This window comes from Labrus bergylta, chromosome 15 (genome assembly GCF_963930695.1).
Source record: "Labrus bergylta chromosome 15, fLabBer1.1, whole genome shotgun sequence".
NCBI classification, from domain to species: Eukaryota; Metazoa; Chordata; class Actinopteri; order Labriformes; family Labridae; genus Labrus; species Labrus bergylta.
This window is the reverse complement of record NC_089209.1, coordinates 11,481,613-11,509,210: the sequence shown is the minus strand read 5'-3', so window position 1 is coordinate 11,509,210 and position 27,598 is coordinate 11,481,613. Positions and strand designations below refer to the sequence as shown.

The following is a 27,598-nucleotide window of genomic DNA, read 5'->3' as shown; positions in this document are numbered from 1 at the left end:
GCTAAAATTGTGCAATGTTGTGTTGAAGCATTATGGGAAATTGGTCCTTGGGGCAACAAGCGCCAATAGAGAGCTGTCTTTCAAAGTTTACTTGTACATGCTGACATTGGTGTGCACATCGTTCCTCTGCTCATCATCATGGAAAAAAAACATCCCCTTTCGACCCCTGCAGATGCACACGGAGACCGGAGCCAAGTGGAACACAAAACAGGAAAAAACACAAGACGCATGCTTAGCATTCAGATCGAAACCAAATGTTGCAGACAACTGTTACTTCAGTGTCAACTAATTTTAGGATGGTATGAATATCACACATTTGAGGCACACGCACAAAAAAACAGAACCCACATTAACCAGCATGTCTTTGTGTAACTATGGCGGGACATTCTGCAGAGCTTTTTATGGAGCTCTATAGGAACCCGCATTATATTAACTGCCACACGAGCTCTATATCACCATCATCTGTAAGGTCTTCTCCTGCCGTCTCCCCTCCCCCAGACCTGATGTCCTTTGTTCCGGCGTGCATGGGGATCATCACATATCCCTCTTGGGTGATAGCTGCAGTAAATGACCACAGTTTTATCTGTCTCTCCTTTGCTTTTTTCATGCTGTTTTTCTCCTTCTCCTTAAACGATCTCAGCGTGATTACTTGTGATGGACTTTTCGGTGTCTGGAATCGCCTGAATCTTGCACGCCGATACGGACAGAGACACAAATAAAAAGAGCATCTTTGAATCAAATATTTAACCATCTAAAAATCGTTAATGGAAAACAACTACAGCCGTGTGCAGCCAATTACAAAGCACAAAGGTGGTACCGATGATTTATTGACATGTGCAGGGTTGCATGTTTTGCTCTTGTGTGAGGGGCTCTGCAGTCTTAATAAACAAAGTTGGACGGAAAAGCCACAAGTTTTACTGTACATGCATGCACACAAAGGCATATAAACACACAGATGTACGAGTCAAAGGCTGAGCACACACACTCATAAACACATATGTAACACAGATGAGAAAGAGGCCGCCTTGGAGAGGAGGGTGGGGGATCTTTTCGCTGTTGCACCAACATAAACATATAAACACAAGCGCACGCAAACGCGACTGCATGCAGTCACACATATGATATAGGACAAAGAGCAGACACAAGACAGACAATAAAGAGACAGCATGAAATTAAAGTCATGATTCATTTTTTTCCCATTTAAACAGCCTGATTAGAGCAAGGAAGTGACTGGTCTGGCTTCATGCTTTTTGTCAAAACTCCCTGAACCCTCTTTGGGTTGTTGTGTAGACATCACAGGATACTATCTTTGAATGCTACATGCAGGAGACCTTTTTGTGTGATAATTAGCAGATAACTACGGCTACGGCAGATAATCTACTAAGGCTCTAAAACAGCGTTTATTGAGTTTTCCTTTACAAATATGGATAGCATTGAAGTACATTAGATCATTGCAAATTTAGCATTCTCTTTCCATTTACTACAGTTTTATTTCGCTTTCATACATCTTGACATGGAAAGATCGCCAGAAAATTACGTTTGAAGACAAAACACTCTCTTGACCAATACGCTGCTTAAATGAAGTGTTTGTCCTAGTCGATCACAGTGGATGTGTCATGATGTAACGCAGACAAAAAAAGCCTAAAAACATAGAATTTTGCTTTCCATTTATTTAAGATCAGGCAATTTAGGCTGCAACAATCACACAAAGTAATTTTTTTCTGAAATAATTCTACATTGTGAAGATGATTCTGAAATAATTTAAGTGAAGAAATATTTATTTATTTATGTCTGAGTGAACTGAGGCTTCACCTCCGTATCAGCTCGTTCTTCATGGTAGGGTTCCACCTCTTTGTCTCCCCAGCCGACAACCATCACCACTGTTACCTAATGTAGAGCAAACGGGGGGCGGACGCACCAAAGGAGGGAGGAAAAGATGGAGAAAGGGAGTAATGAAGCCATGTATGTGCCTTCCTTGGTGGTTTTAATGGTGAGTGCAGGCCATAATTCACTCCAACGCACACGCACGCAAGCAGGCAGGCAGGCAGGCACAGATGCCCAAAGCAATACTTTTGAGTCTCTTTGTGTCTTTGTGTGTGTCCTCGCCTCCATTTAGGCCGCTGCACAGAAGATATATGGATGTGTTGAGCACAGTGACCTTGACATTTTGTGTGTGTGTGTGCGTGTGTGCGTAGGAAGAAGAGGATCGGTGAAGGTCTCCACTGACTGTGCACATTAACACCAATATATGAATCATTTTACTCGAGGCCAACATTGATTTTCAAAATAAATCAAGAGTAATGATCAAATATAAAATTTAAACAGTATAATAGCTAACAGTCAGATTAAGCATCTTATCATTTTATAAGAATGATTTGAACTGATATTGAAGATATTACCCCATAAACATATATAATATGTACCATTTTGTAAATAAAGATATTTATTTGATGACTTAATATAATTGATTTTTTTTCTTTTACGACCACTTTTTAAGTCTAAAACACTTCAGTTCAGCTACAATCATTTCAGTTTAACATATTCTTTTTTTTTGTTAAAAGAACATTAAGGCTTTACATGTGTGCATTTCTGGTTTTGAAGCCCTTTAGCAAAAAAATGAATAATTTGGCACTTGTTGCAGCTAAGATCCCATCAAGAACAGTTTACAAAGTACTCCAGGTGAAGATCCTCACTGCTATGAGCTGTAGAAGTATAAATACATTAGTTTGCGTTAAGACATTCACTCATTTGCATTGTAATTCATGAATACATGTCTTGACGTTGACTTTTTACTTTCTGTAATTTTTGTGCAAAACGCAAATTTCACTTCAGGCCTGAACAACCAATAGGCCTTAACATTTTACGAAGGTGAAAGGGAATATAGCCTGTCAAAAGATCGATCTTTGGGTTTTATGAATCGATGTCAGATCATTTATGAGAATTGATAAAAATCAGAAAATAGACGTTTGAAACACAGTCCTAATGGATAATATAGCCAGAAAAATAGATCAAAACATATGCCTTTGCTGTAGTTTACTTTGTGAATCTGAGTTCAGCACCAGGAGATCACACCTATAAACACAGTACAACCTCTGTCTTTGCCAGATTTTCACGTGTTTAACACTTAGTTGACAGATAAAGTTGCAAGATCAAATATTTAGATGTAGTTGGTAGATGATGTAAGACACTTTCACGAACAAATACAATTAAAAAAAAAATCTGCATCTTCTGACATTTTTTCGTTCAACAACATGACTCCTCATCAAGAATCTTCCACCATTAATAGGCATGGATGAGTACAGTTTAGTTTATAGCGCCCTATGACCCAGAGCACACACATGTAATGCAGTCACATGTAGACATGTGCTACAGTGGGAGGTTATGCTTTCAACCCAGAGGGTGTTGGGGGAGGGTAATATGATGGGGTTTAGTGGACTAACAGAGCAAAGCAGAGCGCGATGACCCCCACACATGGAGAAAAATACAGCTTCAGCTCATGTGTGTGTGTGTGTGTGTGTGTGTTTATTTTTGATTAACTCTATATCTATAGGTCTTATTAAAAGGAGGAGAAAATAAGGGTTGCATGTGCAGCTGATCTGTTTCCTGCATGATTATTCCACCTCATCTCCCCCCAGCATCCAGCCTTGTATCAGTCTCCCTCTCTCTCTTTCTCTCTCTCTCTCTCTCTCTCTCTCTCTCTCTCTCTCTCTCTCTCTCTCTCTCTCAGTGGGGCTGTTATTGAGGTAAAGTGGGGTCGACGGAGGAGAAATGGGTGAAAAAAACATTCCGTGAAAAAAATAGAGAAGAGGTGTGAGAATGAATGAAGGAGAGGTGAGAAAAAAAGAGTAGGCGGGAGAGCAGAAGCTGCAGAAGTGACGATGAGGGAAAAGAGATGTTAACCAGATTGAATTTAGTCATATTAAAGAATAAATCAACGAGCACATGAGAAAAAAAAAGGGGGGTTATTGTGTAGCTCAGATAACACTACAGCTCCAACCACTCAGAAGTCCAATAAAATCAATCTGACAAATGAAAAGCATCAATCAAAACAATGATTTCCTAACAGTTCACTACAGATTTGCCGGTGCGTGAGGTCATTCAATTCAACCCCATCAATGGTCAAGTCGCCCATTGATTGAGACGAAAAAAGAGAAAAATCATTTTGAATCCATGACCCTGCTTCACCACAGTGGATAACAAAAACTAGCAAGAACATCTTTCAGCCTTTACTCCTACTTTTTCTCTTCGAACATCATACACTTAGCACAGGCTTGAAAAATCTTCTCAGACATGTAAAAGACCGTAGATTCCCGAAACGTTTGCTTTCTTTAAGAAATTGATTTAAGAAAGTAAAACCCTCTTCTGAGAAAGGTCAAGTGGTTATGAAACTTTCCGCTGTCAAGTGAAGAAAATGTCTCGAGGACACCGCTGAATAATTCTGAAGTTCATACTTTATCCCTCATGTGTCAATTCTCATATCTGCATTGGAAAAGATAAATAAATGGACAGTTTGAGCCAAAATTGCCCCCACAGGTCGGAACAGCATGGTGTTAGAGCATGCTGCCATTGGTGTGTTTGTTTATATGTGTGTATGAGAGTGTGAGTGGTTGACCAAAAACCTTTTATGTAATCTTTGATACAACTGCCCCAGCTCCCAATATAAGCAGACATAAATCAGCAAAAAGAAAAACAGGACGCACAGCTCATGTTTAGAACATATTTGACCTGAACACTAATACTAAAGACTTGATAATCATAATTTTTTAATGTTTTTTTAACAACCTGCCCTGTCCCTCTCACTTTCTTTTAACCAAAATCATTTTGTCTCACCTCGTCTTCTCTCTCTATTTCTGTCATGTAATTGCACCTCACCTCTGCCACTTTTCACACCAATACCGTGCTGCATCCTCACACTTCTGTGCTTGTGATGCGCACATATGGGTCCACACATACTGTTAAATCTTAGTGAAGGAAAAAAGCATAGGCCTGTACGCAGGTGTGAGTTTTCCCACATTACAGCAAGCAGTAGGTGAAAATCCAAGATGACGATGATTGTGATTCGTTGGTGCGTGTTCATTCTGACTGTCAGTGTCTAACTACAAAATGGTCTTTGCAGTGTGAAGCAGTGAGTCGTCCCACACAAGCACTGAGCTGCAATCTGCCCTGATGACGCTGATCACAGCCTGTGAATGGAGGTGCTGCAGGACAATGCTCAACCGCTCTGTGCCGGTGTGCCATTACAGAGCGATGACATCATTCCACTGCAGCACTTAGCGTGCGCATGCACACACTCTCACATACACTCACACACACTCACACACACACACACACACATACACAGAAGTATCATTTAGCTCCGCTCTCAGGTCTCGGACTTGTCCTTGTATTACCAGCAGCAATTAGCATGCGTTGGTCTTTGCATGTTTGTGTGTAAGAGTTCAGATAAGGTATAGCGATCCAGTGAGATATCTTGTCAATTGAGAGAAGCCCTACCGCATCCATCAATGGATCGGTGTCAGTGTTAGGGGGGATGAGAAGCCCACTAATGGCAATATCTCAATAGATCCATCACAGCTCCATCTTGTTTACACTTTGAACACTACACCACATATTGATGACTCACTTCTCATTAGTCAGGCAGAGCATTTGAGCGTGGCATCGTGTGTCTCCATTTGTATAAGTGGAGTGAAATATATAGAAAAAAGATAGCTAGACAGACAGACAGACAGACAGACAGACAGATAGATAGATAGATAGATAGAAATATAGGCCTTGCAAGAGTACAACAAACAAGCTTTATTACACTTATACTCTGTATTTAGCTTTAATGTCATCACGTCAGGGCAAACCTGTTGCCCAACTTGTTATTATGGCTCTTCAGTGACTCCATACAGCTCTCAGAATGGCCGGCCTGCGGTCTGTCTTTTTGCTTCTTCAAATTTGCAGAGCTATTAATCCTCAGGCCTTTTGTTATGGTTCAAACAAAGCTTGTTGGACGTGCAGTCAGACCACATCAGACTGCTGTGGTCATACACATAAGGCTGGACTAAAGGGCTAAAAGAAGGTGAGGTAAGAGAATGTACGGCAGTAAAGAGACTTGGATTAGAGAATGAAACGAAATCATTTGTCATGAGTTTTGAGAGAGGATTTTTGAGGTGGGTGTATTACAAGATATTATGATGATTCATTTGGTGCTAGAAAAGCCTGTAACCTGTAATCTGTGAGCTCATGTTTTATTTGACCTTTTTTTGTTTGACACATTAGGCCCCACAACATCCTGTTACATTTACAACCTTGTTTGGTTGTTGAACTAGCTTAGCCTATAGCAGCTTTCCTTTACCGCCTAAAAAACTCCCCTTGATGTTGAAAATGAATTCATAGATAGTTGTGTTTACTAGCTCAAAGATTCATTTAAATATTTGTACCGTATTTCTATATTTAGCAAAAAAAACACTCATACCTTCACAAAGAGTTGTGGGAAAGTGTTTTAACATTTAACTGCAGAACAATTTTATTAGTTTACTCAGAAAACTGGTCTTGTACACGCAAATATGTGTCATCTCGAGCTCTGTTGAAGAACTGGAGGTTCATACCAATGTCAACTTTACAGAACTTAAAAAAACATGTACACTTTTAAGTTGCATATGACAACTGTCCTCATTGCTCCTTGTCTGTCAGGTGATAGGACAGCTTTTGTTTACTCATGAAGTTTTCATTATGGACGAAACTATGACTCACAGTCATTTCTTTTACATGATATAACGCATTATGTGGAGCCATCAGTCAGGACATGGTTTACCTGATGCCAGACCTCTGAATCACTGCAAGCGTCTCAGAGTCAGAGTGCAGGGTGTTTTCCACGTTGAGGTTTGTTTCCCCCAGGCACAGTTGACCGGGCAGACACTTGCTTCAGAACCTAATAATTAGAACGTCGTTATCTTCAATAGGTAGGCCCATTGAAATAGTGACAGATAATTGGCATCATGGGTCGACAGGATTGGCTTAGCAGGTGAAGAAGTTGAAAATTGTCGACAACTCTAAAATCAACAGATAGACAGATAGAGGAACGAACAGCTCCTGGCAAAGACTGGCAAGCTTCTCCTGTGCCAAGTGAAAATTATGTTTGCAGAACGGATATGTCACTCGGTTAGAGCTTAATTAAACAAATTAACCCCCCTGAGAGCAATAAATTGCCGTAAATCAACAAAATGTCAGACAAATTCAACAAAAAGTCAGTCTAGTTATCAGCTTAGGAGAATGCGGCTTTGGACATTGAATTAAATACTCAACATTTAATTCAAATTCATGTTATTGCATTTTTATATATATTCCCATAAAACCTTCAACCTATCACTTCTCTCCTTGCTTTGTGACTCAGGGTTTTTCATTGGTGTGGTGCTGACTCACAAGACCACAAACTGCACGCTATGAACAATAAATAAACACAAAGACACACGTGTGCATGGAAAGACTTACATGGCACACCACTCCCTCTCAGGTAGAATTACACCCCAAGCTGAAGCTGAGTAATTTAACCAGGGTTTTTGTTCAGCACCAGTTTATTAGAGCCTATCGTTAAGATCTGCAGTCACCTGTAAATGTAAACCCTCATGAAAACACCTGATGTACACAAAGTTACGTTATTGCTGTAAGATAAAAAGAAAAGAAAAGAAAGTGTTATATCTTAATAGTTTTACATTTGAAAGACAAAATGACATCGTGACGATATTATGTAAAGCACACATAAACACACACTCTGAAAAACACATTAGCAAAGTCACTTTTTGAAGGATTAAAAAATGCTTCATTGATTTCTGGTGACATACTATACAATGAGCTCTGAGCAAATGGGCCAATTGCTTCCTGTAGTCAAACAAAGTAAGAACATGGCAGAGAGGAATAAAACACCAAAATGTGGGTGTAGTTAAAGACAGCAACCGAAAAAAAAGAGACAGTAATTTCGTTATGACACGATGTGAAACTATAGCGAAGGAGACAACAAGCAGGGACAGAACACAAACAACAGATTTTGTGTTTTTTTGTGTGCATATAATGACATGAGCATATGGCAAAGGAATGCTCTTTTTTTTTATAGAAAAACAAAGGGAAATTTGGGGGCGCTTAAAAAATCATCATACTTGACTTTATTTGGCTCGCTGAATCTATAACAGGAATGTGTTGATCTAAAATAACAAAGAACCAAAACAAGAAAAACAGATGGTTTCAGAGGATTTACAGCCAACCAATAACCTCAGTGACCTCGTGCACACTGGTGTGACTGCAGCCAGGCCAGACATTTAGTGGGTCATGTGACCAGCTGACCGGGAACTGCTATTGAAATGTGGGTTGAGTATTTGTAGTTGTGGTGAGTCTTGCCCTCACAGTCATAAAGCATGTTTGAGTCTTTTGGAGTGTGCAGTCAGCCCTGAGCTTTGCAGTGGCTGTTTGGATGAACATGAGCGATAATTTCCCCCCTCCAATTCTTTTATCCCCTCTACATATTCTTCTTAACAAGAAAGAGGGTTTGGAGTTACCAAACAAACAGTGAAGATTTTGTTTGTTTGAGGTTCCTTTGTATATTTGAGTACAAAGGAAAGGGCCACACTGGTAAACCTAAAGTTCCTGATGCATGTCCTGAGTTTGGCAGCAATGATAAACAGTGTGGTTATGGCTGCACCAGACTGTAAATGACTACCCTGCTCTGGTTTCACGAATCATTCAGACTGGTTTTTTATTCTGACAGAGATGGAGAGCAACATATTTAAAAGCTGAACATCTGTAGACCATTGTGAATGTACTGTACTTAAATATTACCTGATATAAAGGAATCGTTGGGTGGAGACAAGGTAAGAAAGAAGTTTTACATAAATACACTTTTTATACTTTGGTGTAAATATTTTCAGTGTGTAAAGTTTAGGGATTTTTTTTTGGTAAAGATTTGTAGCTAGGGGGCGCTGGTGGCGCAGTGGCTAGTGCGCGCCCCCCCATGTATGTAGGCTGTGGTCCTACAAGCGGGTGCCCCAGGTTCGAATCCCACTTGTGGCTCCTTTCCCGCATGTCATTCCCCACTCTTTCTCCTTGATTTCCAACTCTATCCACTGCCCTATCTTAACATTAAAGGCACAAAAAGCCCAAAAATAAATCTTTAAAAAAAAAATAATAATAATTTGTAGCTATTAAGGACAGGGTCAGACACAAAGGCTAACATAATACACTGTAACACATTTCTGTGAATTTACAGAGGATTTACTACAGTATCTTTTTTTCGTATCTGTCTTTCATACTGTTGAAAATCCAGCATTTTAAACTGAAATTAAATGTAAGTGTTGTCTGAACATTTTACAGTATCGGTAACTGTTTAGAAACCAAGACTAACTTCTTCGTTGATGTGCAAATCTGCCAATCACAACCCCGATCATTATGCTTATACAGCATTACAGGGGATCTTCTCTGGCACATTACACCATTCGGGCAAGTTTCACGTAAATCCAGGCCAGAAGTTCAATAGCCATGGAAAAATGTAAACTCAACCATAACTTCACTTTCAGAGGTAATAACGAGAGGTAAAAATGATCTATTCAGTCCTGTACACAAATGTAATGAAGTCATGAATACAAATCATTTAACTACAACTAGCTTTATCCAAGAAATCAAATGGACACTTCACTATAACTATCAGTAAACCTTCAGTGTGTGTGTGTGTGTGTGTGTGTGTAAACATATAGACTACTACACATACACACACATTTGCTTTTATACAAATCACAATCCAATAAGGAACATTTTTAAACCTGAAGATAACCACCATGAGTTATCACTCTGAAGTTAAAAGAAGGAAGTGCCCAAACGAGCCACAACGATGCATTATTAATCTCTAGCTAGTGACTCAGGGCCTTGTTGTGAAGGTAGGACCAGACACCTTCATTGGCAGAGTGTGGTGGGAAGGCGGGATAGTGAAGCCTAGCTTTCACTTTTACTGTAAAGATCAATACATTTTTTAAGGAGACAGACATTTCCACAGAAGCTGCAGCGGCAGAAGGAGACAAAGAAGAATGTCATCAGAGCGGTACAGCCAGGGTCTGTGTTTACAGTTAGAGCCCGGGGGTAATATCAGATATTTCAGTGACCCTCCTCTCTGACTGTTCCCTTTTGCACTATTCCCTTTATGTTTCGCAACAGCCGAGCAAAAGCGCCCAGCCCAGAGGTATCAGAGAGTTGCCGTGTGTCTGCTGTCGTTTAAAACAGCCGTGCACAGAACATTGTGTAAGAGAACTTCCAGGAACTGGAGAGGAACAGGGAGTTGTTTTGCTGTTCCCTCCAGACTGACATGAGAACGAGATTTATCTTCTGGGAGGGAGTGTGAGGTTAAATTTGTTCATGCACAAGTGCACACACACACTGTTGTGGAAAGCAGTTGGCAATTGAACTTGTGAATTAGCGTCACACGTAAAGCAGGCGAGAGAGCTGTAACATTTTCCCTCGCCAGGCTGAGAATTCCTCTCATGGCAGTAAGAGCTGTTAACAGCAGCCTTTTAGTTCCGCTTCACTTTTGGAATTTTGTGTTTTTTTTTCCCTCAGTTTTCACTTTAATAAAAATGAGTCAAGACAAAGACACAGAGTGTGTGGAGCCTCACCAAGCTTTATTTACATGCGCACCATTTCTTATACAAACTAGATTACAATTCAAAATGGAATACACAGGAAAAATACCCACTAACATCAAGTCGAAAAAAGAAGCAAGATTAATGAACGGGGAAAGATCAGAGGACAAAGTTCAGAGGGTGTATAGAGGAAAGCTTGCTGGGGTGTCTAAACAAGAATGGAGACGATAATCCAAAAGAGATGATTAAGGTATCTAGTGGTATGTCTTTTTTTTTTTTTGCTTAACTTAGCTTGAAATTTGCACAAGCTGTGCTGCAGGTGTGTGTGTTGGGCACTAGAGGAGATAATCTGTGCCTGAATATCACTGAGTGGTTGTGTGGATGGCCTGCTCCACTTTGACATGGTGAAAGCTAACTCTCCAAAAGCCAGAAGATTTTACACGAAATGAACAAAACAGAAGAGAACCCTTGTTGCAATTGCAATGAGCAGTTTATCACGGATCAATAACCCCTGTATTCACCTTGTCAGAGCTCCTTTTTTTCTGTACAGTTAGTCTGGACGAAATCAAAAAGCAGTTCGGGTGATGGCTGAGGATTTCCCTCTGCCTAAAAAAACATGTGATAATACTCTGGAAATTTTTGATGTGACAAGGTGTAGGAAATGACAGTAAGATGGCACTTTAAGAGAGTCAAAGTTACCACCAATGCTTTCTTTGAGCACCAGAACTTGTATCTTCTGTAATTCACCTTGAGTAAAAAAAAAGAATGAAGCTAAGGGACGTCTGTTCAAGAGGCTTTTCCCTGCGCCTGCATCGATATTCACACACTTATGATAACAATCGACCTATTATTACAGGAGGATGGTGCAAGTGTAAGGCCCTGATTTCAGAAAACAAAAGAAGTGTGCATTTGAGTGCTAAAGACACTGGGTGTCTCTCCTAAATTACAATTTCTTGCAGGACGGCACCATTTGAAGGGTCGGGGGGGGGGGGGGGGGGGGGCTGCTAGGTCATGCACTAAACCTCAGATAACACAGAGGGTCATTCTAGCCAACCATGCACACACACTCCTCTGCCTTGGCCTCAAAGTGATATACACACATCTGTACACTATTATACACAGCGGGGCGTATATATCCATACATGACCCCAAAAAAGAAGGGATACCAGGGTCTCCAGATGCTACAACAATAGTGTTTTCCATCATTTTACAAAATCTGGTTCAACAATTAAATCGCTGGTAACAGTATTCCCTCCGTTAAGGGTGTAACCTTGTTCATTATTTCTTCACCTTTACCTTCAGAGGTATCACAAAATCCAAGGGTCAAGTACTACATGAATATATAAGGACATATACAGCGAGTATATATGCATTTCACACAATTCATAATGCATAAATACATACATGCATACAGTCAACTGTGCTGTATGCACCATGAGGGATAAGTGAGGTGGTTACACATCCTGGTGAGATCAATCCAACAGAAATAAACTCTACAGATAGACACACACATATTAAACAAGTACTCAGGAGATTCAGAAATTCACCTGCAGGAGCACCATGGGCGTCCATCTGGGGATATGTGTGTGTGCCTGTGTGTCGCAAGTCCAACAAAGAGGAGAGAGAGAGAAAAAAAAAAAGAAGAAACTATGACAGCAAAATAAAAAAATAAAAAGACCGTGTGAAGTCTTAATCCTGACATTTATCCTCCTTCTTCCTCGTCTTCATCTTTACGGCCCAAAACATGTTCACAGGTAACAAGTTCACAAACACAAAGCATTACTGTTTTCATCAAGAAATGTTAAAATACCATTAGAATGTGACTTGATGTTATGTTAACAGGAAGCCTCCCTTTCCCCCCCTGAGTGAGTCTATATATGCATAACAAGCCCCACAAGCTCATGGCAAGAAAACAGCTGAGCCTAACACAGATCCCTGGTATTATTTTTTTTACCATATGTGTGTGTGCGTGTGCGTGTGTGTGTGTGCTGTGGTTTGGCTGCCAGCATATCCTACTGTCTGTTTCAAGTAATTTGGCAATATACAGAGATAGCTTATCGTGTTACTCAAGAAACAAATGGCTTCTAGAGGAATGACCCTAAAAAACCCTGCCTCTCCTGATGTCCACCTGTTTTTCTACAGGTTCAACCTCACCGTGCTACAAGGGCTTCTGCAAATCATAAGCAACAACGGAAAAATAAAACGAACACACAAAAAATGCACGGCTTGCTCTTGGGGCAGGATTCAACACTGTTTACATAGCACCAGTTATGGTGTGGAAATGTTCACAACTCTAGGACACAGGTATTTATTTTGGCTACATTGTATGCAGTGATAACAACTTCGACAGAACTCACCAGAAGATAAGAAATCTACCAAAGTTAGACACGATCTTTCCCCCTCCTTCTTGAACTTAAACACTGACCTGAACTTTACAAATATCCATGACCAAAAACTTCATGTTTTTACATTTTTTCAGTTAGGTATACTATTTTTTTTTATATATTCAGCTAATTGTGATATAACTTTTAGTATGCCGATTAAAGCAATTTATATCTACAGAACCTGAAGTGCATCACATTAAAAGGAGAAGTTTGAACTTTTAAGTGTTCTCAGGTTTTGCAAACTGGAACAAAGTGTTAGGTTTGCCTGTTTGTGTGTTTGCATGTTCTTAATGCATGGCCACTCTCCATTTCGTATTTCATTGTCAACAATACACCAGTTTCCTTTGTACACACGTTTGTTGCAGGAACATTTACTGTATGATTAAACAGAATACCCGAAAAACAACACTTCACACTTATAATCACTAAGTGAAAACAGGGAGGAATTCTTCTTCAACATAACACATCCCAGGAAACACATGGATCTGATTTACATCACCATTACTTCTTGATTTTTTTTTTTTGCTTTACACTTTTGTTTTGACGTTCGTCTTTAGTGGGAACAACTGCACTGTGCACTCCTTCAATCTATGCTTGACATTTAGTCCATGTGCTCAGTCCACCTAAAACCCCTTGGCATAAGCAGTGTCTCTTTGATATCAACAGACAGGGTGTGATAGGAAAAATGCATAATTGTAAGTATTGTGAGTTTGACATAGCATTCTTTTTGTGGTTGTTTCACAAGAGACTTTGAGGGCTGATGTGCAGTATCGCTAGAGTCTGTCGGCTCGTTCATGGTGCACCGTTGTGGGAGCGAAGGTAAAGCTCTTGAGAGGAAGTCTTCTGTAAACACAGGGTTGTTTTTTTTTTTTAACGTTGTGCTGATGGCAGGTTTGGCAAAAAGGGTGTTGTGTGTCTGATCTTCACTTGAACACAGTTCAGACCTGAGGAGATAAAAGAAATGAGATATTTCTGAGGTTTTTTTTTATTTAGATTTAATACAAGAAATAGTCAAACAACATGTATTGTTCATTAAAAAACATTTAAAAACATGATTACAAATGAATGTGCTCGTGAGTGTAACTGTTTTAACCAGTACTTTTGCTTCTCTGCTTGCTTATTTTCCTGTTACTTATCATTTATTTTTCTCTTTGGTTTGTTTTAAACTGCTTTTTGTTTGAATTGTCCTACCTTTAATTGTACATCAATGATAATAAGGGCATGCGCTCAATGATTACTTAGTTTTAAACAAAGGTTGAATAAATCGATTAATACATGAATTTGAAGCATAAAGCTTCTGCCATGGTACTCCCTGCATTTTATTTCACAATAAATGCATCTTTATGTGTAGGCAGTGGCAGAGTATAACTGAAGTAACTTTTAGTGTTGAAAGTAACTTTGGCAGTGGACCATTGTCTCCAAAGATTCCCTCCATAAACTGAGGATAAAGATCTTTTAAAAACTTTCATGAATGGAGTTAAGAAAAACCAAAACTAACAGGAGAAGCTAGCTTGTCTAGCAGGTCAGTTTTGGTTTTGGACCTGTTAAACAATAACCTATATCCAGTGTGTTTTTTGTGGTCAAAAGATGCAGTAGTATGTAAAGCCATTGGGAGAAACTTTTCAGTGAGGATTAACCAGATAGGGAGAACAATATCAGCTCTAGATACTAGGTTAGAAGAGAAGCTAAAGACATTTTTTCGAGTCTGTATCTGCAATGCCAGTAATTCTATTTCTTTATCATGCAGATAGGGCTGGTCAAGCAATTACATTTTTTTTTTTTTAATCCCGATGAACACAACATACGCATACACACCTGCTCTGCTCCTTTCTGCCCTGACCCTCTCAGCCAGGTACCCAGCTTTGAGAGGTCTGCTTGGTGTTTGCGAAATTGCCAACCCCGTTCATGTTGGCCAAAGAGTCAAAGTTAAAATCCAGACCATCTGCATCCATCAGCTCATTTCTGATGATGGTGTCCATATCACACTCAAGGCTGCTGTTGAACATGTCCAGATCCAGATCTGTGGGAAAACGGTCCTGGCAGATCCCTCCATTGCTGCTAACAGTCCCATTGAGGAAGATCGATGTGTCAATCTGCATTGACGAGGAGCCATTTCCGCCCAAGGGGGAGAGCAAGAGCTGTTGCTTGGCATTTGCCAGATTAGCCTCAATGGCAAGGTTTAGGCCTCCGTTTAAAGACCTGAGGGAGCTCTGGTTGTGGTTTTTACTTGGAATCATCTCCCCCTGGCTACCCTGAAGTCCTCCAGTGGTCCCGAAGGTCATTACGGGATCATTTCGGAGCATGAGGCCACGGCGAGAGTTTTGGGAAATGACAGCAGCAGCACTGGCCTGTGACATCAGTGGGTCCGACTGTGTCATCATGACATCACTGTGGCTGTGGCTGTCAGAGTTGAGCAGGTCCTGTAGTGTCTGGCTGCCAAAACGAGACAGGCTGATGCTGGAAAAGGAGGTCTGCTTGTTCTCCTGGATCGTCTGCATTGGTGATGGACGCAGAGTGGAGGTGGCCTGGTGGGGGCCAAAGATGGAGTTACTGTAACCATTGACTCCACCATTAGAAGAAGCGTTGGGGGAGGGAGAAGAGGTGGAGGAAGGTGAGCCAAGCCCATTGGGTTTGGACCCAAAATTGAACCCTGAGGAACCATTTGGAGCGGTCTGTACTGGAACAGTTGGCACCAGGTTGATGTTATCAAGCAATTCATTCATCAGGTCATCTGTGAGTCCGTCGTTTAGGTTCATTGTACCTGCCAGATCTGCTAGGCGGGGCAGCTCAGCTGGCATAGGCTTCCCATTGCTTGTTCCATTGCTTGGAGACAGCGCTCTGCCAGGGCTGGAGTAGAGCATTGGTGAAAGCGGAGGCTCGTCATCGGGCACCTCGTCCAGCTCTTGGTTTGCCAAAATGGGCGAGAGACGACCGCTCAGTGTGCTGGCATTGGAATTAGTTCTGGAGCGGAAGTCTGTCCAGGCATCGAGCTCCTCGCTGCTACGTGATGTCGGGCTTCCAGGCCACTTGGAAAGACCTGAAGGACTGTCTCCGCCGCCTTCTCCGGCAGCAGCTGCTGCAGCCTGCAGGGCTGCCTTCTTCTTGGCAGCACGGCCACGGGCGGACTTTGTGTACTTGTTGCTGTTGTCCATGGAGACTGCACGGCGGCGAGGAGCCTTTCCACCTTTCCCTCCCTCGGGGTTTATCATCCACCAAGAACTCTTCCCAGTTCCCTCGTTCTGGACACGGATGAAACGACTGTGTAGGGAGAGGTTATGCCGGATGGAGTTCTGTAACACAAAGAAGGAAAAGAGAAGGCACTGTGTTGAGTGATTTGCGTAAAATCCTTTTGGAACAATTTCCTGAACAATGACTGCAATCAGAATTGATTTGTTGTATTCTTCTACTCCTTTTCATCAATACACCATTCAATGAATGCCTCTCTTTAAGTCCAACAACACAAACAACCCATCTCTACTGATTCTGCAGCAGTGTAAACAGTTTCTCTTGGTGACTAGACATAGAAACAAGTGAAATTGTCCCTTTCAATTGCTCATTCATTTAATCTAGACAAGAACACATTACTTCAGCAGCAATTAGTGCTGATGTTTGCATTGTTACCACTGTAGCTTTTGTGTTATGAGTATAATAGGGAAAAGAGAGACAGTGATCTATAATCAAGTGTCTCTCCATTTATGAATGACACATACAAAGAGCCCCTGTGTTGCTTAAGAAGCGCATTCAGAGTCAGATCATGTGTGTTGTGTGTTCTTGTGTGTGTAAGCTGGCTGCTGTTTATTGATCAACTCTGAGAAACTTCCTTGTGTAAGCCTCAGAGGTTATTGTGGGGGAGCCAATGCACATGGCAGCCCTTACTAATGATCAAGAGGTCTTCTTACAACCCAGTCATGTAAGTACACATTTAATGCTCCAACTATGATATAACGTCCTTGTGGAGTCTGTTGTTGCTGCACTGCACTATGGCTTCGTTTACATATTGAACTGATAGTATTTCTTATAACACACACACTGAGTTTGATGCTAAATTCTCATTAGAAAAATCCTGCTCGTAGACTAAGAGTTAGTTTAGCATGTAAGCATGCAGTGATAACTGCTAAACACAAGCAGGTTAGCATGTGAGCAGGCTACAATCCCAAGGTAGCATTTAGCTCAAAACAATTCCCTGCTTAAGTAATGCCTCAAAGACATGCAAGGCTGGTTTGGAAACATATTGTTGTTGAGTATTCTTTAGAAAAGGATTTCTGCTAATGATCAAGTTTGTGATCTTTAGCAGAGTGATGTAAGCACATGTTATTTACTCAAACAATGATATAACACCCCTGTGGAACAACTTGTTATACTCTGCAGGCTTAAAAAAAATCCACATACTTTTACTACGTGTGCTTACTAGCAAATGTTGATTTGAGCATTATCTGCTAATTGTCATTATAAGCACACTATCATGCTGAAGTTGGCATTTAGCTCAAAGTGGGACTGTTATGACCAATTACAGCCTCACAAAGCGGTTAGCCTGTCTGTTGACTTTTGGGGTTGATGAGTTTTAAAAAGCAACGTCTTTTCTTTTTTTTTGTTAAGGCTACAAGTAAACTTCTGCAAATTTAATTACATGGGTGGATCTCTAACTAGCTTTAACCTTTGTCACATTAAGTCAGACTTAAATTGCTAACCCAATAGAGAACAGTTACAGTTAAAGAACTTTTTTTTTCATATTATTTAATCTGATATTAAGGAAGGTTTTGGATTGATGTCAGAAGTTTGAGGTATAGTTAAATCACAAGAGAAGAGACATCACCAAGAAAGCAATGTGACCACTTTATGAAACTGCAACACTGTTTAATCAAACAAGAGCAGTACTTGTAAATTTAGTATTGCGCTTTATTATGGGTTCACACAGCATATTAAGACTGTGGAGATGCTTTTTCCTCCTCAGTCAGGACTCAAATTCACTAATTGGTTGTTCCAAGACGTATTAGGGACTATGCTGTATGTTGTATGCTTTGTCTTAAGAAGCTTAAGTTCTAACAAGAGACATCACACCTCAATCGATGCATTTACTGGAGGGATGTACTTGCCGCTCCTTCTCTTTCCTCGCTCTCTTTCTCCAGGTCATTTGTAGATATGACCTTTCTAGACTTGACTTTGTTTTCCACACTGTCTTCTTCTTCCCTGCCCTCCCAAAGCCCTTGCTGAATTCATTATTTTGCCTTCTCTTTCCATACCCCCTCCTCTTCCGTTGTTTCACAAACACGTAGCTCTTATGGGCCCTGAGGGACTCCGGGGCTATGCTATATCCTTCCATATAAACAACCCAACCACCATCTACAAAATGCACACATCTTTTCCTCTCCGTTTTCCTCCCCTGTATATTTTTACTCTCTTAAACAGAACACATTTCTGGGTTCCAAACTGCAAGGGCCAAACAATTTGCAAGGTTTTGTGGGAATCACAATATTGTTTTCCAGAAGCAGACCCATCTTGCCTGGGCAACAGTTTACAGACTATTTGGTCTGGATTGTTTTTCTGGTCAGAGGCAGTTCAATCAGAAAGGAGAAGGAGCAGGCTTGAGTTACCGTTCCCAATGCTATGCTGGCAGAGTAAGAGATCTCTGGGGCCAAACTGAACCTATGACCCTTTAAAAAAGTGTGTGTGTTTTTGGGCCTTCATGTGGTGTGTGTGTGTGTTTGTGTTTAGTTTTATGGAAATGCTCAGGCTTGCATTTGCAGCAATTGTAAATGCAAACACATCTTTTTGACTAATACTGTGCCTTAGTGAATCAATAGAAAGCTGCACTTAATTATGAATGGAGTGCGAATGATAATGCATGTTATCCAAGTCTGTGTGTGTGTGTGTGTGTATTTTGTTCAATGAGGTAATAAGAGAAGAAATACCTAGGAGACCATTGTTTATCCTCTGCCAGCATCTCTTGAGGCATGACGTAATGCTGCTTTATTACAGAACATTTTACACACACACACACGCACACACACACACAGGCTAAATGTTTCCAGCTGCACAGAAGATGTAAATAATGGCAGAAAATCTGCTTTTTCACGGAAAGGGAGAAATTGGGGAAGTGAATGAGAGCAGAATTAATGGAATGGGAGTTTCCTTCTCGGGCTGCTGTAAATATTTACCTGCCAGCACCTGAAACTTCATCAATCTTTCTCCCTCGCTCCATCCTACACCACCTTTTTCCTCACTTCCCCCACTCTCCCTCCTCCAACTGATCCACTTGTTTAATGTTTCTCTTTTCCCGTGCCACTGCTCGTATCCTTCAAATGTCAAGTGAAGTATTTCTAACTCGGCGTGATGGAGCAGCAATAAAAGGAAACAGGACATCTGCAGCCGAAGCACGGACAGCGATAAAAGAAGAGAGAAAAGAAAGAAAAAAAAAGGTGAAAAGAGAAAACCTGTGAGTGATGGTGAGAAAGAGGGTGAGAAGATGATGATTGCAGGGTGAAAGAAAGATAAATGTGCCTGCTAGTATCAGGATGAGTTGTGATGTATATGTGTTGTACATAGTAGTAGATATGTCCACACAGTCCGCTACATAAACCTTACTGATTATTCCTGTTGTTCTGGATGAAATTTACAAGATACATTTTCAAGTCTATGGTTTAGTGATCGTTGAGAATCAAACCTATATACTTCCTGCATAGCTGATGCATTTAAAACATGTTGAAGGATTTAAGTGGACAAACCTTTAAGCCATTTGTTTCTTGAAAATATCTTTGCTTCACTCTCCTGCAGACTGCCATGTCTGTTTCCATCATACTAAAATGACCAGTCTTTATTTGACCAAGAGTTAATTTCACTACACATTTATCACACCAATGTTTTACAAAAGCCTTCATACAACATAAAATCACTTAATTCTGGGAGCTTAAACCTTCAGATCTTTACAATAGATTATCCAAAGCCTCTGTGTGTACATTATTTAAAAATTAACTGTTAACCTGTCTCTTCCTTGTAACTGAAAAAAGTGTAATCAGGAATCAATAACAGTTCTTTCTTGGAACCCTGTGCTCCTTGTAACATATTCTTGTGCTTCTATATAATAAAACACAGCTGCCTTGAGGCACCTACATAAAAGGCAGCGCTAAGTTACATTTTCTTCTTTTCAGAATGTGTATGCTCTCCCAGTTTGTGTGTACACATGGCACATCGCTGTGTGAGTGGGATGCTGTATATGTTTAGAACTGTAACTCCTCTGGGGTATTCCCCAAGTCAGTCAATAAAAACAGATCACTGAGGCAGCAGCTCTGATTCATAACTCGCTGCTATTCAGCGGCAGCAGCTAAATAACACGCGCACAACAACACAGCTCGTCACAGTGATAATGACGCTAGTGACACTGCCCCAGTAAGTCTCTCTAAATTTGTGCGTTTATCTCACAGATCCAAGATCCAATTCTAGAATTTAGTATTTTGTCTTGTTTAATGTTTGTGTTACATCTTTTCCCCCCAAAATATTTTTCATGGTAAATCCAAAAAACGACTGGTGCAGAAATTATTCACAGCTATACCAGAGGAAACATGTTGAGACTTGTCCGGACTTGTCCCTGGTTGACACATAACATTTAAATAAAAGGTTTTTGACTCTATTTTTTTTTAATCAGCATTTTTTATTTGCACAACTGATCAATCCTGCTTGGTTTGTCAAATGAAGTGCTCTTTATGTTGGGGTTTTCTGTAATTGATAGTAAAAGCTTCCCCTTAGCTGGTCTGGAAGCTTGGTCTATATAACTCTGGGTCAACATAGGCGACTGTTCATGAGACCGGTTATCCAGGTTCAACAGTGGAACATTTTTTAAGTAATCTGACTAAAGATAGCTTGACGATACTGAACTCTCTTCATGGACAGGCCCCAGCTGTGTGTGTGTGTGTGTGTGTGTGTGTGTGTGTGTGTGTGTGTGTGTGTGTGTGTGTGTGTGTGTGTGTGTGTGTGTGTGAGTCCACCATCTGCAGCCAAAGCTCAGGAATACAGAGGCCTTTTTGTCCGTCAGCAACATGTGGGAACAATTAATCACTGTCAGCAACCACGCTAGGAATCTCACTCTCCTTTCTCTCATTATTGTGATGTTTGAAGGTGCGCAGGAGGGAAATCACACATTTGCATTTATGTAAATCTGCATGTAGAAGGCACGTGTTCATTGAACATTTAAAAGGAGGCATTTTAAGGAGATTGGATGTAATTTAATAAGGACTGATGCATATTGTATAGGCATAGAAATTAAAATCCTAGACTTGCCATGTTACTCGTGAGACTGCCTCCTCTGATTGGTTGGGATAAATCAAAGGGGGCTTTCTAATTGGCTGAAGCTCTCCTAGCGCCAGCAGCAGTGATAGGTGGAGGGAAATTGGTTTGCGTAGCCAGGCAGTACAGAAAAGGGAGGGTCTGCATGGTATTGCAAGTGTGTTTCATCACCCAGTTACAGCAGACAGCTGAACTCAAATATCTGAACTAGGTTATTTCCACTTTTTTTTGCGCTTTTTATGACTGAAAGGGTTTAATGGTCAGACACAACATCCCCTGCCTTTCACACACAGAAAGAAATAAAACGCACACACGCACAAACACGCACACACACAAACACACACGCACACACAGCTCTTCTGGCACTGTTCTGCAGGAGAGTGTTGGGTCACAGGGTTACAGTGTCATGGAGCCTGGAGACAGCACTGAGTCAAAGGTCAAAGTGCTTTGGGGACGGAGCTCCTGCCTGATACTATTAAGCCCCACCCTCACCCTACAACACCCTCTCTGATTGGACCAACTCTGTGACCTGACACTCACACCTCTGCTGTACTGGATGTAACCATCCATTGACACAGTGTGTATGCCTGTGTGAACCCAGGGCCAAACATAACCACACTTTATCAGCCATTATGTAAACCAACACTAATCTGAGTCTAATGTCAACAGTAACCACTGCGGGGTCAAGCGGACAACTTGTGAAACATTAGTGAACATTTAAGACGAGGGTTTGACGTTTAAATAATGTTTGTCCCGCCCTAAAGTGCTCTTTCTGAAGAGAATGCAAACAAGGTTATCATTTTGTATACTGGCAACATGTAGCCTATTTATAACTGATATATGATGACAATTAAAATGTTGTAAAAGCAAATATAACAAAGAAGCCCAATTTAAATCCCAATCACATGTACGCTTTAAATACTTATCATACTTGAGAGTACATAATTTACTAAATCCGAACATCTACTGCCCATGCAGAATAATGTCAATATTTTTTTACTGTGGTGGTTTAGCTGGGGACATGAGGGGTACATCCAGGAAGTTTGGAAGTAGATTTACAGACACCAAAGTGCAGTGAAGGAGTGCTAAATGTTGCTGATTGGTAGGAAAAAAGTTGTGTGGCTTGGTCTAAGCTAGAGTCTGTATAAAAGAAGGATGACATGGAAGTGAAGCCAAAACAGTTGGAGGTCCCCATACTGACTGGGTGCAGTATAAGTCATAAGCACCGCCTCATACATGTTAACAGATGGGACATGGGTCAAACAAAAAAAAAAAAGTGGTTTCTGTCATTATAGTAAGTTCTTAATGTACTGATATATGTTCATTTTTCTGGGAATTTTAGTTTCAATGAGTCATTTGATAAGATTGAAAGTAAAACAACATGATTGACAGTTCAGCTGAGAGATGTGGCTCATGTAGTGTTGTGTGCAAAGGATAAGCAGAGGAACAGTGAGGGGAAACTAATACAAATTATATGTGTGTTGGTTCGCAGAATGGTTGGGACATCAACACTTTGACAGTTTAACTTTAACTCTGCCTCCTAATGACCTCACCAGCACAACAGGAGGCTGAGACGTGTCGTCCATCTTTTTATACAGTCAGTGTTCTGAGCCAATTTGTTTCTAATTTATGACACCGAGCTGTGTACAAAACAAAACATGGACGTACTGTAGATATTTGCCGCATTTGAGAAAAATGTTTGCAGAATGATAACTGCACACCTCAACTGTAATTTAGTTTCAGAGTGTAGCAGTGAAAGTGTAGCGGGGTAGTGTGAGGTAGAGACTTCAGGTCTTTGACACGTATGAGGCGGTTTATAAATAAACAGCCTGGCTGGTCTGCAATAACACTGCCGAGAGAGGACGGTTATTTATACTGTGACCCTACACTAACACACACACACACACATGCACGCACACACACACACACACACACACACACACACACACACACAGACACTGGGTCCAGGTTCCAGCTGCCCTGAGCTCTGGACTGCAGACAGAACATTCCATTCTCTTCAATCATATGTGCGTTTCCCTGGCCAGCGGCTGGGTCTCTTTCTCTCTCCCTCTGCCTGTGTGTGTTTAAGCTGTATTTGGTGTGTGTGTGTGTGTGTGTGTGTGTGTGTGTGTGTGTGTGTGTGTGTGTGTGTACACTGGATCTGGTGCTTGGCAGAAGGACTCCTGTTGCATCTCATTCTGCTTAAATTCCTTCCCTTCCCTTTTGCGCTTCTTTTTTGTGAATAAATCAAATAGGAGGTCTTCTTGGGTTCACAGAAAATACACATAAAAAAACCCACACTTTAACCATTTAATCAATTTAGTATTTGGATTTATATTTTTTCGTTTTGAAAATGGTCCAAGAAATCTATAATACCTTATTTAGGCTGAAAAAAATAATTATTTTGAAGTGGATGGAAAGTGGTTATAGTGTTATAATTAATTTGTGTAAAAAGGGAAAACGCACGTTAAAGATACACACACTGCTTTCCAAGAGTTCTGACTATGCTAAATCACAACAAACTCTGCTCTTGTCATCACAAAGCCTTAACCACTGGAACATCAATCCCTCTCTCTTTTTTATCTCCCCCTCCCTCTCTTTGGTTTTTCCTCATCGGCATGTTGTGTGTCCCGAGTTGTGACGGGCCACATGCTCAAAGAACTTGTTTACTCTTAGACTTAGTCCAATCACTTAGCCTGAGGTGGGAGAGTTTGTGTACCCATCCCACCTCCAACAGCCAATCGCAGTGGGCTGTTTCAGAGGCACGGCCAGTCATGCTACCCCTGTAGAGTTTCGTTAGGTCAGTTTGTTTTGATCAGTGCGATAGTGGCAGCTCCGTTCCTTCAGGGCAGTGGCTCACGGTCACTGTGCAAGGTTAAGTACACACACGTACCACACGCACAATGGAAGAGCAATTGTCAAAGCAAAAGGCAGCAGGAAACACTTTCAAGCAGATTTTTATCATGGCTCGGATCCTCAAGAAACAAATCATCTAGGCAAAACACATAATAGGCTACAAAACGCATGTGCAGTCAATGTCCATTCTCAATGTACACTCATGAACACTCTGTTCATTTCAGTTTGCTATGTTTTAGCTTCGCTTTGGGACAACACAGGACATCCCTGCTGGGCTTTATCAACCCAAGTTTTAGGACACTCCGTCCTTAAGCTACGCAGCAACTGTCCCTGCCAAGAACACAGACAGACACACACACACACACACACACACACACACACACACACACACACACACACACACACACACACACACACACACACACACACACACACACACACACACACACACACACACACACACACACACACACACACACACACACACACACACACACACACACACACACACACACACACACACCAAGTACACTAACAACAGAAACATCTCAGCGAAGACAAAGACGAATTATTCAGACAGAAGGAGAGAGTGGTGGGTAAGAGAGTAAAGCAGCAGCAGTTCTACTCTGTGCACACACAATTTTGTCCAGTTTGTGCATTTTAATTTGTCTGTGGAGGATTTAAGCAACAGCACACCAACATGCTGTAGCACCCTTACACACAGGAGTAGGTTTAATTATTTAAAATCATCTGTCAGTTGTAAAACTATTAAACCAAATGGGATTGGAATTTTTTTTAAGCATTCTGGCAAAATAAGCTGCTTTGTCACATTAATCCTTTAAAATCCTGTAAATATGACTTACGCCGTAATAAAAAGGCTTGCTGGCAGGCTTTATAAAGTAGTCTTGATTGTGCAACTTGAGATTTTAAAGGTGAATTCTCTCAGTACAGATGTTAAATCTTCTGGAAGTAGAATTTCTTGTTTCTATTTTATTTATTTATTTATTTTTTTTAAATGGTACTTTGTTATCATCATGATGTGAAATCCATTTGGTGCATCATCTTAAAACTCCTTGAGAGTAAAAAATGACACTTTTATTTTTCCAGTTTGATGTTTATGATAGTTTAAAACACACAAAAGGCACCACTGCGGGGCCATGAGCCCTATGGCAGTCAGGTAATAGAACCAGAAGGAACCTGGTCTGTGTGGATTGATGATAAACTGCTGGCATGTCTCATAATATATATATAATGCGAGAAATGAATATTATGATTGTTTTCAGGGGGTTTGGTTTTCACATCCCCTTTTAACGATGCTGTGGTGATTCGCAGCCTGTCCTTATTAAGAACGTTAACTATTTCAACATCCGACATCTAAAAATAACCGGGGGACCAGAGGGCAATTCTGCTGGTGTTGATCATCATACTTTATGCATCTGTCACCAACTTGCTCATACGGAAGGATACAGAAAAAAAACATGCACACACACACTGAAAGAATTGTGCATTAAGAACAGGAATATGCAGAGACATGGGTAGGACAAACAGGAGAGGCCAACCATTAAATGATTCCAGTGGTATGCATTACATGGTTTTCAATGTGAACAGGTGATTAATGAGAGACCTTCAAACTGTGTGTGTGTGTGTGTGTGTGTGTGTGTGTGTGTGTGTGTGTGTGAGAGATAGATTGAGAGGAATTGGGAGTGACAGATAAAGAGTGTTCAAGAAGAAGAGAGATAAAGGAAAAGAGGGCACCCTTAGTATTAAGACTAGCAGGGTGTCTACATGATTAATTACGTCTCCACACGATACTAGCAGCAGCGACCAGAGGAGGGATTGAGGGAGGTGAGGAGGAAGGACAGAATCATTCACAATTATCAGAATAGGGGGAATGGTGCTATTCCGGTGGGAGGTGCGGAGCAGGTGAATTGGAATACGTTTGGGAAATGGATCTCCACCTCCACCCAAAGACCCGTTTCAAGGGCAACGGAGAAGAGAAGTGGGAGGATTTTTCTTTGATAATCAGGGTTTGATATTAAAAAAAAAAAAGATGCTTTATCTGCATATACAAATATATGTGACACTTGGGTTAATTTCTGCAAGCTTTAACAGGCTATAAAAAATTCTAGTCAAACGACTGAGTAATTGCAGTAAAATGATTAAATAAAATACACAAAAATATAATACCGGTGTATTAAAACTTGATATGTCAATACAAGAGATGCTCTTACACCGCAGGTAACACCTACCCATTCACACACTGATGGCATGGGCTGCTATTTAAAGTGGCCCTCAGTGTTAGCTGACGCTGCTGACCAAGCAGCAGTGAAGTGTCTTGCCCATGGACACATCGACATGTGGCTTCAGAAGCTGGGGATCAAACCCCCCCCCCCCCCCACCTTCCGGTTGGGAGACGCCTGGCTCCACCACCACAGCCGCAAAGGGCATCTGCACAGCTAGATGCCAATACATTTTGTAAATGACTTCTTAAGAATCTTTAGCTGTATGTGAAAAAAAAAAAACATTTCCATTCCCCCTCCTGTAAAAACTGGATTAGTTGATCTTTTTTTCAGTCAGTTGAAAGAGCCCTCTGTGTGCTCAACCACAATTATTCTATTTATTTTTAATATTTTGATTTGATCAATTTTCATATTCTGAATACATCTGACAGCCAAAGCCTAACTTTTTTTTTTTTTTTTTTTTTTTAAAGATTTTTTTTTGGGGCTTTTCGTGCCTTTAATGCAGAGATAGGACAGTGGATAGAGTCGGAAACCAGGGAGAGAGAGCGGGGAATGACATGCGGAAAGGGGCCACGGGTGGAAGTGAACCCGGGCCTGCCGCTCGAGACGAGAGTCTCAATGCATGGGACGCGCGCCCTAACCATTGCGCCACCAGCGCGCCCCGCAATGTGTAACTTTTAAGTGTTTTTTTTCTTGGCTTGCATTCTGCCCTGTTGTACATTGAAATCACCACTGAGACTTATGGGTAGTGTAGTCAGGCTGATTTACAAACAGATGACTAAAATAAAAAAACAACTTCACGATAAAAAAAACAAAAAAAAAACATTGTCTATAGGGATTTTCAGCCATGGAAGGAGAATCAGGAGTGATTTTTTTTCAGCAAGTACCAGGGGAAAGAGAAGTGAGGGGACAGAGGGAGGAAGTGGGTGGGTGGGTGGGGCGACCTGCTGTTTTTATGTGTGTAGCATGGGTGAGGGGTTGACTGAGGTTTATTGCCTCCCTTAACACCCCTCTGCCCTTTGCACAGACTTGTATCACCACTGTGGACCAGCTTAAGTTCTGCACAGAATGAAAAGGAAGCTTGAGGACACCAACAGGGTTATGAATTAAACTGAGAACAGATTTGATTTATGAATGGTCAGATCCCAGGACTTTTTTTTCAAAGGCAGTAAACTAACAGTCATCCCAGTCTAACTTTTTTCAAATTCTTCTAAGGAACCAAGATGAATTTCTGGTATCA

At 40.9% G+C, this 27,598-nt stretch overlaps 1 protein-coding gene across 1 annotated transcript in view; it reads right to left on the bottom strand.

Annotated features, from left to right (window-relative positions):
- Positions 1-10,614: 10,614 nt before the first annotated feature.
- Positions 10,615-27,598, bottom strand: part of foxo3b (forkhead box O3b) — a 42,668-nt gene continuing 25,684 nt past the window's right edge. The window contains exons 3-4 of the mRNA XM_020632832.3: positions 14,801-16,275; positions 10,615-13,929 (exon numbers count right to left, since the gene is read on the bottom strand). Of these exons, the coding sequence (XP_020488488.1) occupies positions 14,830-16,275 (1,446 nt within the window). The 3' untranslated portion in view covers positions 10,615-13,929; positions 14,801-14,829. The remainder of the gene's footprint in view (positions 13,930-14,800; positions 16,276-27,598) is intronic.